A 19,513-nucleotide genomic window follows, 5' to 3' on the forward strand; every position below is an offset into this window, starting at 1 on the left:
AATTTTTAATGTTTTTTAATAGTTCCTCACAGTTATTATCACCATCAATTTTATGAATTAATTTCTCTATAGGTACACATCTTATATACTTATGAGTGTTTTTGGTTTCTTCTGAAGTATTAGACAAATTAATGGATGGAATAGCTGAAACAATTTTGCATACTTGAGTATATTTTTAACTTTTAAAATAAGTTATTGATTTTATAGTATTTTAGATGGATATATTCACCAACCAGTTTTTTTCAGTTGTTTCTTAATTTTAATTTTAAGTATTTCTTCTTTTAATCTATTACATTCAAAGTCATCAGGAACAAAATGTTTGGAACAGACATAAGATGTATCCGCTTTAAGCTTAAATGGTTGTTTAATTTTGTTCATCCAAGCATTACGTAGTTGTGTATTTCTTGGAAAAACATGATAAGATACATCTTTTTTATGTTGCTTTGTAGCTTTCGAATCGCAACCACAGCCAATTATAATACATCTAGGCATGACGATTATAATTCTTATGCAATATATAATTATCTGAAACAAAAAATTAACATGAAAACTACTTTATATTTTGTTATAATTTATTATTCATAGTTAATTGTAATAGTGTATTTTAAACTATATATTTTTCTATTCCAATGTTCTAAGGGCCCACAGAAATAATACAATTTATTGAAAACAACATTCTATAAGAACATATTAGATTTTTAAAAGTTGAATTATCATGGATATAAACTAATCATCTAAATAATAACAAAGTTAAGAATGAACGTGTTTAATATACAAGTATAAGTTTTTGTTTTTTTTTTTGCAAATATATATTGAAATGTTAAAACAATATTAAAGAGTTTAGTGAATCCGTTGATAACTGGCTATTTATAAATATAAAAATTAAAAATATGTAGATGAAATATTTTAATAGTAAATATTAAAAACTTTTGTTATTTTAAATATAACATAAATATTTGAACACATTTTACTTTTTCGGGCATTTTAAATATTTATTTTTTATAAACTTATAAGTATGCATAACCTTTTACTATTCTTAAATGTCGGCATAGCATAAAAAATAAGTTTATAATATTAAACGATTGTGGTTAGTGGTTACCCAATGGCAAGAAATAAAATTTGAAACAATTTTCAATTTCCTCTTATGTATAATTAATAATTTTTATGCATAATAATTTATTTCAAGTTGAATTATATAGATTTAATTAAAAGTAAATTGTTAAATGTTATGTATACTTTTAATATATATAAAAATTAATTAATTTTAACTTAAAAACGTTTATGCACAGCAGTTTAATTTACAATAGTAGTAGGTAGTAGCTACAAAAAAAGTAGCAATAGCATTGTAATTTAAAATGATATTTTTGTTATTATACCATTTATATTATATACCCAAGAATAGATTTAATCTATTCGGTGATTATACTTTTAAATAGCGTACTATTATTATAGAAGTGTGTTGATGTACATTAGATTATGATAAATGATTTAACAATGTCGTTATTTAATATAATATATAATATAATAGTGGGTCATTATAATGAGTGTAATGGGTGGTGTAACATTTAAATTCAATGAAATAAAATCATTATTTACGAAAAACAATTTTGAACAAAGATGTTCTATTAACCTATATTATTACTAAGTAGGTTTGATGGTATTATTGTGAATAAAGTAATTTATTTTATTATTGCATTAGTACAGCCAGTGGCGGTTATAAGGGGGGGGCGATAGGTGGATCGCCCCCCCCTTGGTCCGTGTTTTTTTATAACAAATTATTGAAAGAAGCATTAATCGTGGTACTATTTTTTTGTGTTTCTAATTTATAAAAATAGTATCAGCAATTTGTAAAGTTATCTTGCGCAATATAATACGGTATATTTTTAAATAATTGTAGTACATTTTATTAATTTTTGTTATTATAGTATATGTACGTACTACGTAATATGTTATTCGGAACGTCGCGCGCGTGGCGCGTCGTTGTTTATATATGTATATTGTATATATATATATATATATATATATATGGCTGCTCGTTGCTAGGAATAATCTCAATAATGTAATAGATTTCCCATTCTGATATTACGATAATTTTAATATAAATCTAAAAATATAATAAACGCTGTATACTCATAGTATGGACTATGGTATATTGACTATGTTGTATACAACCCATTATAAGTGTGTCTGCACTCTGCGCTTGCACAGTCTATGTTCTTTATTTCACGTTCTCTGTGTTTATAATTTATATCGTGCTGTTGCCTGTTATAATATTATTATTATTACGTATAATAACTCTTTAAGTATGTCGTCAAATAATAATAATCGTATAACTAGTTATTTTGGAAGTGTTCAGAAAAAATGTAAATTACAATCTAATGAAGATGGTACAAAAGAGTCAGAAACCATTGCAATCTCAAATCCAACAAATACGAATTGTTTTGATACAAGTGAGTTAATTAATCCAATAGAAATTGAAAAACTTCATGATATTGAATTAGATATTGGAAATTTCATAACTCAAACTAACGCCATAAATGATTATTCGAAATCAGTCATCCTTCAACGAAGTAATGTTCCTAGTAATGATTTTCAATATCCATTTTCAATTCATACTAAAAAAGGTAAATCGGAAAAACGATTTTTAAGAAAAATCACTTTGAAAAGTTTCCATACATTGAATTTTCAAAAATTAAGTCTGGTTTATTTTGTAAGGTTTGTGTTTTGTTTTCAACTTCAAACAAAGGGGGTATGCATAAAACAGAGCAATTAAAAAGCTTGGTTACTGAACCAGTAATTAAATTTGCAAAGCTATTAGGAAAAGATGGTATTTTAGAATTACACAATAATAATGGTTATCATAAAGATAATATACAACGAGCAAATTACTTTTTGAATACCTACAATCATCCTGAAAAAGAAGTTATCAATTTAGTAAATGATCAACGTAAAAAACAAATATTAGATAACCGTGAACGATTACGACCAATAATAAAAACGATTGTTTTCTTAGACCAGCAAAATATACCGTTGCGTGGTCATCGTGATGATGGTTTTATTTATCAAGATGGGGGAAAAGTTGATTCTGTCATTAATCAAGGAAACTTTAAAGAACTTCTTAAGTTTCGAATTGATGCTGGTGACCATTTACTTAAAAATCATTTGAAAACTACTGGTGAAAGAGCTACTTACATAAGTAAACTAACGCAAAATGAAATAATCGAATGTTGCAAACTAGAAATATTACATTTAATACTTTTAGAAGTAAAAGAAGCAAAATATTTTAGTATTCTATTTGATGAGACCACAGACTTATCTAACATTTCTCAAATGTGTTTAATTATTCGGTATATTTTACATGGAAAATCGTATGAAAGATTTTTAACATTTATCGATTGTCATAGCTATGTTTATAATAAACGAAAACACCAACAATTAGATGTTCATTTGGAAGACAACGATGAACCTCAAGAAATATTAAATAGTAAATTGGAACCTAAATTAACTGGAGAACTTTTGGGAAATACAGTCGTAAAATTATTGCAAGAATTAGAATTAGATTTAAATTACTGTGTAGGCATTGGGACCGATGGCTGTTCCGTTATGATATCTGCAGTCCGCGGCGCTGTCCAACAAATTAGAAAAATTGCTAAAAATGCAATACATAGTCCTTGCTCAAATCACGCCTTAAATTTAAGTATTTCAAAATCGTCTACTGTACAATCAATCCGCAACTGTGTTGGAGTAATAAAAGAAGTTACTTCTTTTTTTCATATATCTGCCAAACGTAATTACGTTCTTCAACAACATTTGACTAACCATAGAAAATTACATAATTTATGAGAAACACGATGGATAGAAAGGCACGACAGTGTATTGCATTTTAAGGAATCAATAATTGAAATTATTGACACTTTAACCGAAATATCTGGATGGCAGGATAATATTTCTTCTTCGAAAGCTAAAATGATGATATCTGCTATTTGTAATTGTGAATTTATATTTTCTCTTTTTTCATTATCAAATTTACTACTAGCTGTTACTTTTCCGATAAGTAAAATTTTACAAGGCAAAGATCAAGATATTGTTGCTGCATCTGAATGTATCAAAGATGTATACTTAATACTTGGACAAAATCGTGAAAAATGTGAAGAAAAATTTCAATCTATGTTTAAGGAGTGTGAATTAATTCTAAACAAACTTGATGTTGATATTAAATTGCCCAGGATTATAGCACATCAAAAACATAGAGTTAATGCTACATCATAAAACAACCCTGTTGATTATTATAGAATTAATATTTATATTCCTTTATTGGATAATGTATTAGAAGATTTTGATTTCCGATTCTTAAGCAAGGAAAATTCAAATATTACTTTATTAATACAACTTATACCAAAATATGTTGTCAAAATGAAAACTGAAGACTACAATGGCTATTTTGCAAAAATTATAGAAATAATGACTAAAGATTACACATACTTTCAAAATGTTTCAGAACAAGCCATAGAGAATGAAATAAATATGTGGTTTACTAAATGGCTTAGACTTCAAACGGAAGGTAAAATATATATTTTAATATAATTAACTGATAATTTAATTTAATTTAAATGTATTTTTTTAGGAAAAAATATTCCAGTTAATGGGTTGGATGCTCTAAGTATGTGTCCAGAATCTATATTTTAAAATATAAATAAAATGCTGATTATTATTTGTTCACTACCAATCAGTGTCGCGACAGCAGAACGCAGTTTCTCAACACTCAGAAGGTAGGTACATGACTTACCTACTATAAGTTTACATTTAAATTTTAGTACCTATCTATTATTCATAAAATATCATATAACTTTACTTAACATAAATTAATATTCAAAAAAAATAATTCACATAATACTTTTATTAACTATTTGTTAAGTAGCCAAATCATTATTTTATTAGAATTGTTATACATTTTTAACATTATTTTTAATCTAATTATATTAGGCTGAAAACATGGTTAAGGTCAACAATTGGCGAAGAAAGGTTGAACGGGCTAGCATTACTTCACATTCATAAAGATATTCCTATAGATATAGAAAATATTATTACACGTTTTGCTGAACAAAAAAAAAGACATATGCTTTTATTGTAGATTTTTATTATTAAAATGGTTGAATAACTGTGCACCTGTGACTAAACTTTTTTTTATTTAATTGTAAGTACAAGGTGAACCTATTTTGGATAATTTCATAATATACTATGTATAATAAAAAATGTTTGTTCTATTTGAAGTATTTGCGTTATTTCAAAATATTGGGGGAAAATTATGGGCTCTCCGACGACTCATTAGTGTCCTATGATTATTATAATTTCCGCCCCCCCCCTTAAAAGTCAGTTATAACCGCCACTGAGTACAGCAGTAGGTTAAATTCATTTTTGCGAGAAAAAAATGCATTTGAAAAGGCCATTATGTGTATACAATATAATAATGTATTTTAAAAGTTTAATATGCATGCGAATATTTTTTTAATTATAAAAAAATATAATCATTACTGATCTTTGTTTAAATATGCGATTTTGACCGAATATGAACTTCAAATGTGTATAACAAATAATTGTCTTTAATGATTTCAATCTTATGAACTATTATATACAATTTTCTTAAAAATACAAGAAAGACAACTTTTAACTACTTGTTTTTTAAGTATCAAAGTATAAGCTTATAATACCTACTTATAAAAAAGAAATCATGACTTATGAGTATCCTTGTATTAAATTTTTAAGCTTTTTTAAACAACAAAATGTTATGGACATTTGTGATGTATGTTTTGTTTATACTTCAATAATATTAGTGATCATAATATATTCGTATGCTTAATATATCCAGGTTGTCAGATCCTTTCTTTCTTCAATAGAAGTGGTTTATATAGGTAAGTTCTATACATTTTAATTATTTTTGAAATATAAAATATTGGTTGATTCTTCTATTATTGTATCTCTATGAAACAATTTATTTTATAAATTATTTTATCATACAGTACACCTCAAATAGTGACGGAATTTAGACGGTAAGTGGTGATATAAATGTAAAGTTATCAAAAAAAAAAAAAAAAATTGGCGGGAAATTTGGTTTTAGCGATTTCTTAATTTTAAAATTGAAATTCATATTGAATTTATACAATAGGTATAGTAATTTACAAAACGACAAGTGCAATATTATGTTTTCTAATTTTCTATTAAAACTTTTGTCTTTGTCCGTTTGTGGATGAGATTAATCCTACATAGAAGAACGAGAAATGGTGAAATCTAAAGTTTATCAATAGAGGATTTTATGTAGATTCCCGTGTAATGAATTTTCCAATAATTAAATAGATAGCTTTCAAAAAATATAAATATTCCAAAAAACAATACTTTTGCTAACAATCGCTTTATTAATATTATCATAGATTAAAATAATGAATAATTAATTAGTTTTAGTTTTAAACAAGGCTTTAGATCTAAAGCCGTGGTTTTAAAAGGTCACCATTTCGAATGTCTGATAAAAAATTGCGGTTATGTTCAATTTTTACGTTAATAATAACTATGAATACAGTCAGTCGTGTTCACGCAGTCGTAGCGTACAGTCCTGTCACTGTGCGTTCCACTGATAAGTAATTTCGGTCTTTAATAATTCTAATCCTAATTAGTGTTCACAAATGTCGTCGACCTCGGGCGGCAATAGCCGTACCGGTCAAACCCCAGCCACATCCAAAATCAAGCACACAGTTACAACAAATCCTGCCTCAACTCATGGATTCAGCACCATGGGGAAAAAGGGTAAAGTATTCAAAAACTCCAATAATCCACTCTCACCTAGTCTTCAATCAATTATCGAAAACCCGCCGATATTAAATACATCTCAAACTACTTTTAATTTCAATGACGTAACCGATAATACTAGCATACCCGATTCAAATATCATACTTGATGATAATCAAACAATTGAACACACATCGGTCGTTAGCTTATCTACAGATAAAACGCCGTCGTCTCCAGTTACCAACACTGATATAGATATGCATGCAGCCAATTACAATAATAATAATCTACTTCATTCTTTTACACCGGATTATAATGGTCCCATAATTATACTCGCCGAGTGCATCGATCAAAATACAAACATGGGTAATTGGCATCCTATAAGCGCTGCTAAATTCTTCACCAAAAATTTTATTGGTATCTCCAATATTAAACCTGCCGGTTCCAAAAAGATAAAAATTACTTTTAATTCCATCCTCAACGGCAATAATTGCTTAAATTCTGATATTCCGCGCTCTAACGGGTTTCACGTAAATATTTCCAGCAGCCTCATATACTCGTATGGAATCATTAAACTGGATATTAATATTTCCGAAGAAGAATTTTTCGAGGGTCAATGTTCACCTGTTACAATAGAGGCATTCAAACGCATCTCTATTCAGAAAGATGGAAAAACTATCCAAACTCGCACAGTAGAACTAAAATTCATTGCACCTAAAATACCATCCGGCATTTCTATCTACAATATGATATTCGAAGTTATGCCCAGCATCCGTTCCCCTGTCCAATGCAACCGTTGTTTAAGATTCGGTCACACCCAAAAATACTGCCGTAGTGAAGCTAGATGCAGCCACTGCGGTGAAACCAAGCACTCAATAGACTTGTGCCCCTCCACACAAGCCACTGACCCGATCTGTCTGTACTGCAAACTTCCTCACCTAGCCACTGACCGTTCCTGCCGGGAATGGTTACTTCAAAAGGATATTAAAAAACTCATGGCGACAGAAAACCTATCCTACAAAGACGCGTTAATATTTAAGAAAAATAAATGTTACACACCAGCCTTTAAATATTCCGATATTGTAAACAGCCAGCCTCATATCTCTGAAAACATCGAAATCGACACTTCTCTCCAGAATGATCACTTTCCTAGTTTAAACAATTCCCACCATTTCTTCAATAATAATAAAAAAAAAAAATACATATCTAATCCATCCCAGGTGTACAATAATAAAAAATATTTCTTACCTGTTGATTCCTCTTATACCACCCCAAACGGGAGCTACTTAATTAATCCCAATGGCCCAATTAAGTCACCCGATGAAAACGATAATGACTTCTCCTGGATACACACCCTATCCCTCAAATTATCCGAATCTCTTATAAACGCACCTTCACTCTCCTCTCCTTTTTCCCCGTCTTATCTTCAGAACCTAATTGAGTCGTCATTAACTTCCCTCCTCGCCGTTCCAAATTTTGTTACAACCGACTAGGTAATGTCTATATTTTCAACGATTCTATAATTCATAATAACTAAATTACCTAACATGTCCCAAAATTTCAATAATAAACATCTCATTAACCACTACAATATACTGCAATGGAACGTTAGAAGTATTACAGCCCGACTTCCTTCTTTACAGCATTTACTCACCACTCACAAATGTTCCATAGCCATCTTATCGGAAACCTGGCTACTTCCTTCACGTACTTTTAAATTACCAGACTTCAAAAACTTCAGATTCGATCGACCTGATGGTTATGGCGGCGTAGCTATTGCCATTCATAACTCTTTTAAAACTAATCTTATTCCCATTAACGACATTACTAGAGATAGACTCTCCCATCACAATATCGACCTCATCGGAGTAGAGGTTTTAGGATCAGATTCTTCTAATCCTTTAAAATTATGGTCTTGTTATATTCCTAACAATATAAATGTTCCTATCAACCTCTGGCAAACTATTTTCAACCTAGTAACGCGAAACTCTCTACTATGCGGTGACTTCAACGCCTTTCATCCCGCATGGGGATCAAACTCATTTTCACGTCGTGGAAATCATATATACAATATAATTGACTCACTCGGCCTCTGTATCTTAAATGACGGCAGTCCTACCCACATTGGGCGCTTAAATTCTACCGACTCAGCCTTGGACCTCTCCATTTGCTCTTCCGATCTTATTTGGAATCTATCTTGGCACACATTAAGTGACCCTCATGGCAATGATCACATTCCGATCATAATAAAGTTAAACTCAAGCTCTACCACTAACATTTTTCTCTCCACTACCCATTCTGACCCTAGCCAATATAAACCAATATACTATAATTTCAATAAAGCTGATTGGGCAGCCTACTCTCTCCTAATACAAAATTCATTTTCCGCCCTATCAGATAATATATCCTCAACAATGTCCTATTCATCTTTCACTAATATTATAACTAATTCCGCTAATGCAACAATACCCATCAAAATACCAACAAAAAAAATATTTCCACCCTCCCCTCCATGGTGGAACCCCACCTGCACGAAATTGGTCAACAATAGGTCCCTACTTTTCAGAACCTTCAGACGTACCGGCTCTATTACTGATTTCCTTTCATATCAAAACGCTTGCGCCCATACTACTCGAACCCTTAAAAACGCCAAGAGAAATAATTGGAAGCATTTTTGTTCAAACTTAGTACCGTCTAATTCCATACAACACCTCTGGTCCGTTGCTAGGAGATTTAAAAATTGTATAACTCCCCTAACTCGCCCCGACAATGAAGACTGGTTCGAAGTTTTTTGTTCCAAAATTGCTCCCTGTTACGTTCCAACCAAATCCGAATCCCTTCCTCGTTACGATCACGATGTTTCTCCTACTCATATCCTTACTAATAATTTCAGTATGTCCGAATTAAATTACGCTATTTCATCACGTAAATCCACCGCATCCGGTCTCGACAACATCTCACCGGTTATGTTAAAACACCTCCCTGATATTGCATTAGAATCTCTCCTTGCCTTAATGAATAATATTCTTTCAACCCAACAAATTCCGCCCTCATGGTGCTCCTACAAAGTCATACCAATTGCTAAACAAAATTTCAATACCTCTTTTCGCGTCCTATAGCACTCTCTTCCGCATTATGCAAGATATTTGAACATATGCTTAAATCTAGGTTAGACTGGTGGTTGGAAAACAATTCAATCCTACCTGATAATCTTTTTTCCTTCAGGAAAGGAAGGGGTACAACCGAGTGCCTCTCATCTTTCACAGGAAACATATACCACTCCCTCAATAACAAAGAGTTCTTTGTAGCTACCTCCATTGACATACGTGGTGTTTTTGATTCAGTCAACATTGGTACTCTAATTTCATATCTCAAATCATTAAACGTTCCTCAACAATTCAATAATATACTGATCGCTTTGTTTAATAAAAGAAACCTCGTTTTCTCCTCGCCTTTGGTTCATACAATTCTCGTTCCACTTTCACTGGACTACCACAGGGTAGTTGTATAAGTCCAATACTTTTCAACATTTATATGAGCATTATCGCTAAGCACCTGACTTGGCTGGGTCATAAGTGTCTTATATACGCCGACGATATGGTCATTTTTACCTCCAATAAGTCTATTGATCTTTCTATTACTCTTCAAAATCAAATTCTTAACGACCTAAAAGTTATTCTGGATAAGATATCATTCATAGTCGCCCCAGAGAAATGTAAATCCATCATTTTCACCCGACGTAGATATCTAGATGCCCAAAATATATATTTCGATAATAATATTATCCCCTATGTTCCCAATATCACTTATCTAGGTATCATCTTAGACGCCAAACTACGTTGGAAACCACAAATTACTTCTCTCTCAGCTACTGTTTCCCGATGGTCCAACTTCCTCAGGTCGGTAACTAATACCTGGTGGTGTTCCCACCCTTCTAGTTTATTAACGATCTATCGTACCCTCATACGGTCCAAACTAGATTATGGTTGTTTTCTTTACGGCTCAGCATCTTGCTCAAATTTAAACAAAATAAATAAACTCCAAATCTCCTGTCTCAGAAATATCATGGGTTACCTAAGATCAACCCCTGCCCAGTTATCGAAGTAGAATCAGACAGTGCTCCCTTTAACATCAGATGCCGATGGCTAGCCAGTAAATTTCTTTTAAAGCAACTTGCTCACTCCGATAATCATATTTTTGACATGTATTACTCACTATTCCTCACTTGGCGATACGTTTCGAAGTCATTACCAATTCTCTCATTAACAGCTAACTCTCTTTCAAATTTTCATCAATACATTCTAAACTCCACCAAACTCCCTCTTTATGAACAATCATATGAATCTCTACTTTTTTCTCCACTTGTTCAAACTGAAAATAATTTCTCCTCCCTATCGTCCAACGATCTACAAGCCATGCCTGTACCTATGATAAACAAAATATTCACAGATTCCCTCAATACCAACTTTAGTAATCATATAATAGTATATACAGATGGATCTGTCTCACCCCTCTCAGCAGGTTTTTCATTTTATATTCCTGAACTACATATCTCTTTTACAAACAATTTACCCCCTTCTTCGTCTTCCTTCACCGCAGAATGTTATGCCATCATAGAAGCTCTAATTCTTATATCAAAGTTGGCTCCTAATAATTATCTAATAGCTTCCGACTCCTTGTCCTGTCTACTAGCTCTCAAATCCAACCCCTTCAATTCCCTTCCTTCCCCTCTAGCTCTCCGTATAAAACATATTACTCTCACACTTCACCAGTCTAATTATTCCATTCAATTCCTGTGGATCCCTAGTCACATAGGAATTTTTGGAAATGAAGTAGCCGATAATCTAGCCAAATCTACGTCTTCTTTAATTTGTCCTTCTCTTACCCAACTCCCTCATACAGACTTTACGCCTATTATACGTCATCACATTAAGCACTTTTGGTCCTCCCAATGGTCAAATCTCCCAGAAAAATTTGCCGCTAGATATAAACATATAGTTCCCATTATTCCACAAAAAATCTGGTTCAACAACCTCCATTTATCTAGAGCAACTATCGTCCAATTTAACCGCCTACGCTCAGGTCACACAACCCTGCCTGCTCATGCCTACAAACTTGACCTAAATGATTCCCCATTCTGCACCTTACACATAACAGAAATGCCCTGTGATCTTTCTAACATCCTTTTCGAATGTCCTTATCTTTACCCAAAACGCACTACTTTGTTTAATTCCTTAAAACCCCTTAATATCTCCCCTAATCTATATTCTATTCTCAATTCTAATTCTGAAACTGTCATTAATTTAATAATAACCTTTATTCTGGAGGCTGGCTTTAGAATTTAATTTTTGTAATATTATATTTGTGTTTTGTATTCTTTCTCGTTTATTGTATCTGTATCACCTATTAATTGTTGAGTTATAATTGTATTTACAAAAAGCTAATAAAAAAAAAAAAAAAAAAACTATGAATATTTTGAATTTTTTTTTTTAATAATTTTAATTTTTACGTTTTTAAGGTTTTAAACCTTTTAAGTACCTACCTAGTTTTTGTATAATTAATTAATAATATGTTCTTTACCTTGTACAGTATACAAATTACAGATCTAAACAGTTTCCTTAGATGTGGTCTTCATTAGTCATTCATAGCTATTGGATATTACCGGTTTGCATATTATCTAGATTTGATTTTATATTACAGTATAATTATTTCTAGGTACAATGTATCGACAAATAATTAAAACGATTGCAAAAAACAAGTTAAATTCATGCTATCTACAACATTCATGTTCAAATCTTCATAACTCAAATCATGTAAGTTCTGTCTAGTGTTCCTATAATGTATTACTCATTTAAGGTTTATTACCTATTAGCACATCTGAAACAACTAAACAGATACTGTCTTTATCTTATAAAGTTGTAGTCAGGTGTTGGTTGATTACCTGTGATTTTATAATTGTTGGCTGTTCAATTTTATAGAATAGTAGTAAATGGTGATAGAATTACTATTTTATAATATTAAAAAGCTTATATGTTTATATTGTTATTTTTTTTTACTTTTCTATATTAGGCATAGCGCATAGATAATAATAAATAATATAAGTATATACTATAGGTACACAACTATCACACAAGGATGTTTGCTATAATAATATTGATTGGTTTCTATTTTACATTGAATTTTAATATAATACTAAGCTATTGAAACAATCTTAAAATAATTTAATTAATGAAATTTTTTTTTTTTCCAATTATAGTCAGCAAGATAACTGATAGTAACTATTTTTATTTAATTTATCTTTTAATACTCATTAACAATCTACACAATTTGAGATATTCATTATCTAATGTCGTTTTAATTGAATATACATCTTTAATTGTCTCATATTTATATAAAGAACTAATTTTAATATTAATTATAGTTATGAGTATCAAATTTAAAATAATATTTTTATTTTATTTTATTTTTTATGCAATTGTTAATTGTTATAAGTTACTAACCTTATGATATTGTATGATCAGATAATAAAGTTGTAAGTTATGATACAAAATACATACCTACTATATAATTTTATTTAAACTTACTAAAAAACTTAATTTTACTACTTCTCAAATCTGGAAAGGGGAGAGGTGAAAGGCCAAAACATGGTTTCGCCCAGGGCTCCAATACTTTAGTGCCGGCCTGTATATAGTACAATTACACAGCAATTTAAAAAGGTAATCTATATATTATTGTCATTTGTCATATTAATATTTTTTTAAAATTTAGATATAAGTAACTTTTAATAACTTCTTAGTCTGAGATAATATTCTTAGTAATAAATTAGTGTACTACTAATATTTATTTATTTATATTTAATAATTTTTAGTATACGCTAAACTAGAGTTTTTATAACAATAAATCAAACAAAACATACTTTTACACAAAATTGATGAAAAGTGCATATTATATCTACATTAGTTGGTAAAATTGTATTAATTAAAGACATTCTAAACAGTTAAGTATATACTTTATATTTGTGCCTAGATGAATGTATCGAACACTTCAACACTTGATTACCTAATGAAAATAATTATTTATAACTTGGTACCTACACTGGCTAATTTTTATAGTTTGGTTGTATTCATTATTGATAATTTTTTACTTTAAAATGAACATTTGTATATCATATTCAATAAACTTTTATTTGTATTTTAAAATATATAAGATATTACATAATTACATACCTTTGGTATATTTATAACTTCTGTATAATCTGGAGTGTACAAAATGTACTATAATAATGTATTATTGCGGATACTTTATAGTACTGGTAAAACAGTCTCAAAAAACAAATATATACTGCACTTCATGCAATATATAGGTATGTTTTAAATATATTTATGACTATAAGTTTCGGTGAATAAAAATTGAAGTAAAAATATTCCAATCTTATTAATATTCTCTTTAAGAACATATTATTCTTGTCAAAAGTAATATTAATTGGATCTATTTTAATTTATTCCAAAAAGTCATATTTATCTAAACCACTACAATACATTAAAATTTGACATTCTGTGGAGTACTAGCAATAAGGCAACGTCTACCCCACTAAGAAATTAGAACACAGGACAAATAATTTTTTTTTATAAATATTTACAAATTTTAACGTCATTTATATTATAGAAATGATATATGTTTTAATATTTGTTTAAAATTGGTTTTTCGTTGTACAGTTATAGTCTTTGAGAATTATTAAAATAGATTAGATGCGCGCAATACAGCCGTGCGGGTCATTCCAAATATTATATATATCAAAGAGACGTTACGATGCAACGTCTCCAAAATTATGGGCGCGCGGGTATAGGGGGGATTTTAATGTAAGTGGGGGTTTACTATCTTCGCTATGAGACACGTCTCGCTATTCGGATTTCCTCGATATCGACATCGCCATCGCGTTGTCACGCCATCGTCCCCTGTAAATCGCTATTACTGATAGCCGATAGATGACTACGTGTTTCTTAATATTGTTGTTTTTATATTATAGTTTGTCCTCATGGCTGATGATTTAATTTATGTAATTTTGAACGATGGAATTATTAATTACTCATACGAAAAAAATGTATTATCAAATAGGCAAAATAAAAGAGAGGAATCCAAGCGTACTAGTGTATTTTATTAAATGACTCCTCCACTAAAAACTCAAGCTTCGCCACTGTTGATATGGATTTATCGTATTATTATTTTCGAAACAAAAGCGTATATTATAAACGACCTACGATATTATTATATAACGACGATCGTAATATAGTAAAGAATAATTACCTTGTAAAGATGTAAGCCAAATGCAGGATGCGTAAATCGACTGGACTATGTATAGGTACAATGGCCAAATGACAGCGAAGCTCCGTGTTAGGTACGTGTTCAAAGGACAGGAACAAACAGATCCAAAACGCAGCGAACGCCGAAACGACACGAGCCTGCCAAAACCCACCCATCACGGCCCCCACCATCACCACCTCCGTCGTGAACACGTGCGTAGCGTCGCGTATATTTTTTGAACCCCTCGCCCCTCCAAAATTGTTTTGAAAATACGCGCAATTGTTATAGTATATTTGACGTTCCTTTAAATATTATGCTCGTCGTATTTTCTTCGAAAACACAGTTGTTCGAACCGATGGGTGTCATGAGTGGTGTTACCCCCCACGCACACCGCTCAGAAATATTGATTTTCAGTCGTCAGAACGAAAATTATTTTCATCTGAATTAAACTAAATTGTTTTAAACCAAGGAGAGAAAACTGTTTTAAAATCTTAATATTATTTAAACTCAATAGTCTAATATGAATAAAAAATAATAAATTAGATATTTTTAGTATTTTTTACTTAAAATTTAATTAAAACTAAAAACTGGAATATAAGGTAATAAATAAATTAAAAAGAGTGGGCAAGAGGGTATCGGTCTGCTGTATAGTAGAGGTGAAGAGTAGATCACTATAATGGATGTGTTAAATTTGAATGCAATGACAGGATTATTGTATATGAAAAACGATTCTGAACGGAGATGATTTGTCAGACTAGGATTATTATATTATTACCTATATTTATTTTAAATTGTAATTATTTTTCTCAACTACTGGTGAAAATTTCAAGTTTCTATGACTTATAGTTTTTGAATAACACAAAATATTTAAATCATTGTTTGATAGATGGTTATTAATATTTTACGTGATTTCGTAAAAAAAATTAATTTCATACAACGAAAAATTACGGATATATAAAGAGAAACCTTGTATTGCATTTTAACCTTGTAGAGATAAAGCATAAAAAATTTTTACGAATTTCAACATCAAAATCCTTGCAAATTTTCGCGATTTTGATATATTTCGTAAGCATTTGAACTTTAAATGCTTATATAAACAAAAACTGTGACTGACAATTTTTGATTTTTTTTTTTTACTACGATAGGTGCAATTATAATAAACCATCTATTAAATTTTAAAGATTTTTTGGAATGCAAATGAAATTTAATCATACATAGATAACGCTAATATAAACATTTGGTTGAAAATTTCAAGTACCCTATTTACAATGATCGATTTTGGAATTAAAGCAAAATAAAAAATCGATTTTATTGAAAACTAATTATGCGTAAAAAACTCGGTTTTTAGTTAATATTTTAGGTTTTTTTCTGACGCTTTTGAAAAACTGCTGGACATTTTTTACTTTTGATCCCCCCCTCCCAAGTACCAACTAGATTCATTTTCCTTTTCAAAGAAGGGCTGAAGTAAAAAATCAAAGCACTATTATATTACTCCAAAACGTAATGACAGACACGAAACAAAAAAAAATTAAAGAAAACATACATCATTGTAAAATTAATAAATTCATCAATACGTTCAGAATCTATAGATATTATCATTTTAAAGTGAGTTAAAGCCATATAAAATATTACAACTTCAAAATGTTCAGAACTCACTTTAAAATGATAATATAAATACGATCATAAGTCATTTTCTAGATAACGTTCTTTCTTTTAAATTTGACAATAAGTAAATTTACTCTAATATTAAAGCTAACATCACAAAATGTGTTCTGCTACAAATTTGTCATAATATACGGTAGAAAGACAAAGACAACACATGCGGGTATAGTGTCATCTTATCTATAATATAAAAATGAATGGCAAAATGTGTTGGTAAGCGCATAACTCAACAACGCCTGGACCAATTTGGCCAAATCTTTTTTTTTAAATGTTCGTTGAAGTTCAAGGATGGTTTTTACGGCGAGAAAAATTAGAATTATTGCTGGAAAAACCCTAAAAAAGCCCTTTTCTTTTTCCATACAAATGATTTGTAACTAAAACGTAGTCAATTTGAGCTTTATTGCTATGGTATAAAGTTCATATTAAACTAGCTGGTTTACCCGGCTTCACCCAGGAGGTATTCAACTATATATATAAAAAAATGAGAATGAAAAAACTACTATTTTCTTATATTATACCTTTTTATTTATCTACTAGCTGACCAGCTAGTAGATAAATAACTTTTTTTTTAAATGAAAGAGGATATCACGGTTTTAGGCATAATAAAGTCCGATAATGTTAGTCAATAATTAGTTATCTATACATATAATCCAAATACCACTGACTCACTGATCGCTGTATCTCAAAAATTATTAACTACTCAACGTAAGTTTATCGATAAAAATAATCTCATGCATCGCGCGTACACCAATACTCCTATTTTATTATAATGAACGATAAAATGCACACCGATAACATAAACCAATACACATACTAATTCTATTTGTAGAATTAATTTGGACTTGCGTATAAAGTTATAAATATAGTTCGATTTATTCTTATCTACACGACGACGACGACGAACAAAAGGAATGGTTGCAGGTAAAAAAATACATAAAAAAATAAAATTTTAGGTAAAATACATATTTGAATACATAGTTGGAGGAGTTTAATGTCGCGTTCCGAAACTCGCGTTTCTTTTGTATTAGTTTCGGCACGCGAGATAAAATGCATCAGTTTCCACGTCATTACATCAGTCAAACAAAAATCGCGTTACCAACAGTGTTTTATTATTTTTAAATAAATAAAACAATTCGTACGGCTTAAAAGGATTTGACTTCAAGTCATATCAAATTTAAAAAAAAAAAAGTTGTCTGTTACCTAATCTACTGAGTTTGCTTTTGTCAACTGATACACGAAACAAATTCGTATATCGTGTTTTGTGCAGAGTGTTTAGTTAGTTAGTGTTTTTTTAGTTCGCGATTAGTGAAAAAATAATTTATATTTGATATGCCTCCTATAAGACGAAGCAATTTAGGTAGAAGAACCAGAAATGCTACAAACCAAGCTAATTACCGATCTAATCGTACTGCACAAGAACGTGACGACGGAAATGAACGTGAAAGAATTCGGATATCACAAACGCGTGAAGCGCGAGCGCGACATTCAACTAATAATCGCGCAAGTTTGAATCGAGCTGCTTTCAGTTACGATGTGTCAATTGACTACAGTAACTACCAATGTGTTGTTATTGGTTCTATGAACTCGGTTTGCTCACACTGTAAGGCATTAAAATACAAAAACGAAGCCAATGGATTGTGTTGCGCAAATGGTAAAGTGAAATTGATACCATTGGATCCACCACCAGAACCATTGTACTCATTGGTTTCAAGAATAGGAACAGATTCTATACACTTTTTGACACATATCCAACAATATAACAATTGCTTTCAAATGACTTCATTTGGGGCAACAAATGTAGTTCGGGAAATTTTATGCCAACTTTCAAGGTATGTATTATAGCAGTTACTCATAATTATTTTAGCGAACAAAATTTTCTGTCACCAAAGTTAAGATGTGTCACTAATCTTCAATTTCTTAATCATTACGAAAATATCACTTAGTCATCATATTATATGGTGATTCAGTTCAGTGACACTTTTATTATATTTTATATTTGATAGATATAGTTAAAACTAAACATATACTTTTTAAGATCAAATATTATTTAAGTTTGATCACTGACAATCCATTAATTTATACCACACCATAATATTTTTTTTTATTTACAGATACAAGGGCAAAATATATCACAGAGCAGGTTCACTGTTACCAGTGTCAGATAGCGACAACAAATTCCTGCAAATTTATTTTATGGGCAATTCACCACAAGAAATTGATCTGCGTTGTGCACATAACAATTTAGTAAAGAGGTCTATTGTAGAACAATTACAGACTTTATTTCATCAACACAATCAATTGATTATATTGTTTAAAACTGCCCTGGATCTGATGCCATCCGATAATCACAAAATTGTAATCAGAGCTGATAAAACACTGCAGGTCACAACATACAAGACGTTTTAATGCACCTACTATTTATGAAGTTGCTATCGTTGTAGTTGAGATTGGAGAAAACTTGGAATCCCGTGATATTGTGTTTTACATCGTCGGAATGATCAATTACAACGTATAAAGGAAAACACCGCTCATATGATGCACTGTAATATCCCATTATATTTTGGCAAGGTGAAGATGGCTACGATTTCTCAATAAAAATGATAAATCCCATTACAGGTAACTAAAATATTAGTTTAGCTATGGCGATAATATCTCAGTCATTATATTATGTATTTTAATTTTATGAAAAAATAAAACGAGACGATGATTTTTGGAAAAATAACATGGAGACCAAAATTAAAACGTTTTTATTTAGAAAATCTCTTACCAGCCT

General features: G+C 30.4%; 2 protein-coding genes across 2 annotated transcripts; both read left to right on the forward strand.

The window, feature by feature from the left end:
• Nucleotides 1-4,695: 4,695 nt before the first annotated feature.
• Nucleotides 4,696-5,110, forward strand: LOC114253688 (zinc finger MYM-type protein 1-like; the record flags this gene model as incomplete). The annotated part of the gene is made up of 2 exons (XM_028188670.1): nt 4,696-4,769; nt 4,984-5,110. Coding segments are annotated over 2 exons (201 nt in total), but the record flags the coding sequence as incomplete, so codon positions are not given.
• A 5,264-nt stretch (nt 5,111-10,374) lies between these two features.
• On the forward strand, nt 10,375-12,122 carry LOC113560152. Its single transcript, XM_026965914.1, is given in 2 exon segments — nt 10,375-10,864; nt 10,867-12,122. Coding segments are annotated over 2 exon segments (1,746 nt in total).
• Nucleotides 12,123-19,513: the final 7,391 nt, after the last annotated feature.

This window comes from Rhopalosiphum maidis, chromosome 3, assembly GCF_003676215.2.
Source record: "Rhopalosiphum maidis isolate BTI-1 chromosome 3, ASM367621v3, whole genome shotgun sequence".
In the NCBI taxonomy this organism is placed as follows: Eukaryota; Metazoa; Arthropoda; class Insecta; order Hemiptera; family Aphididae; genus Rhopalosiphum; species Rhopalosiphum maidis.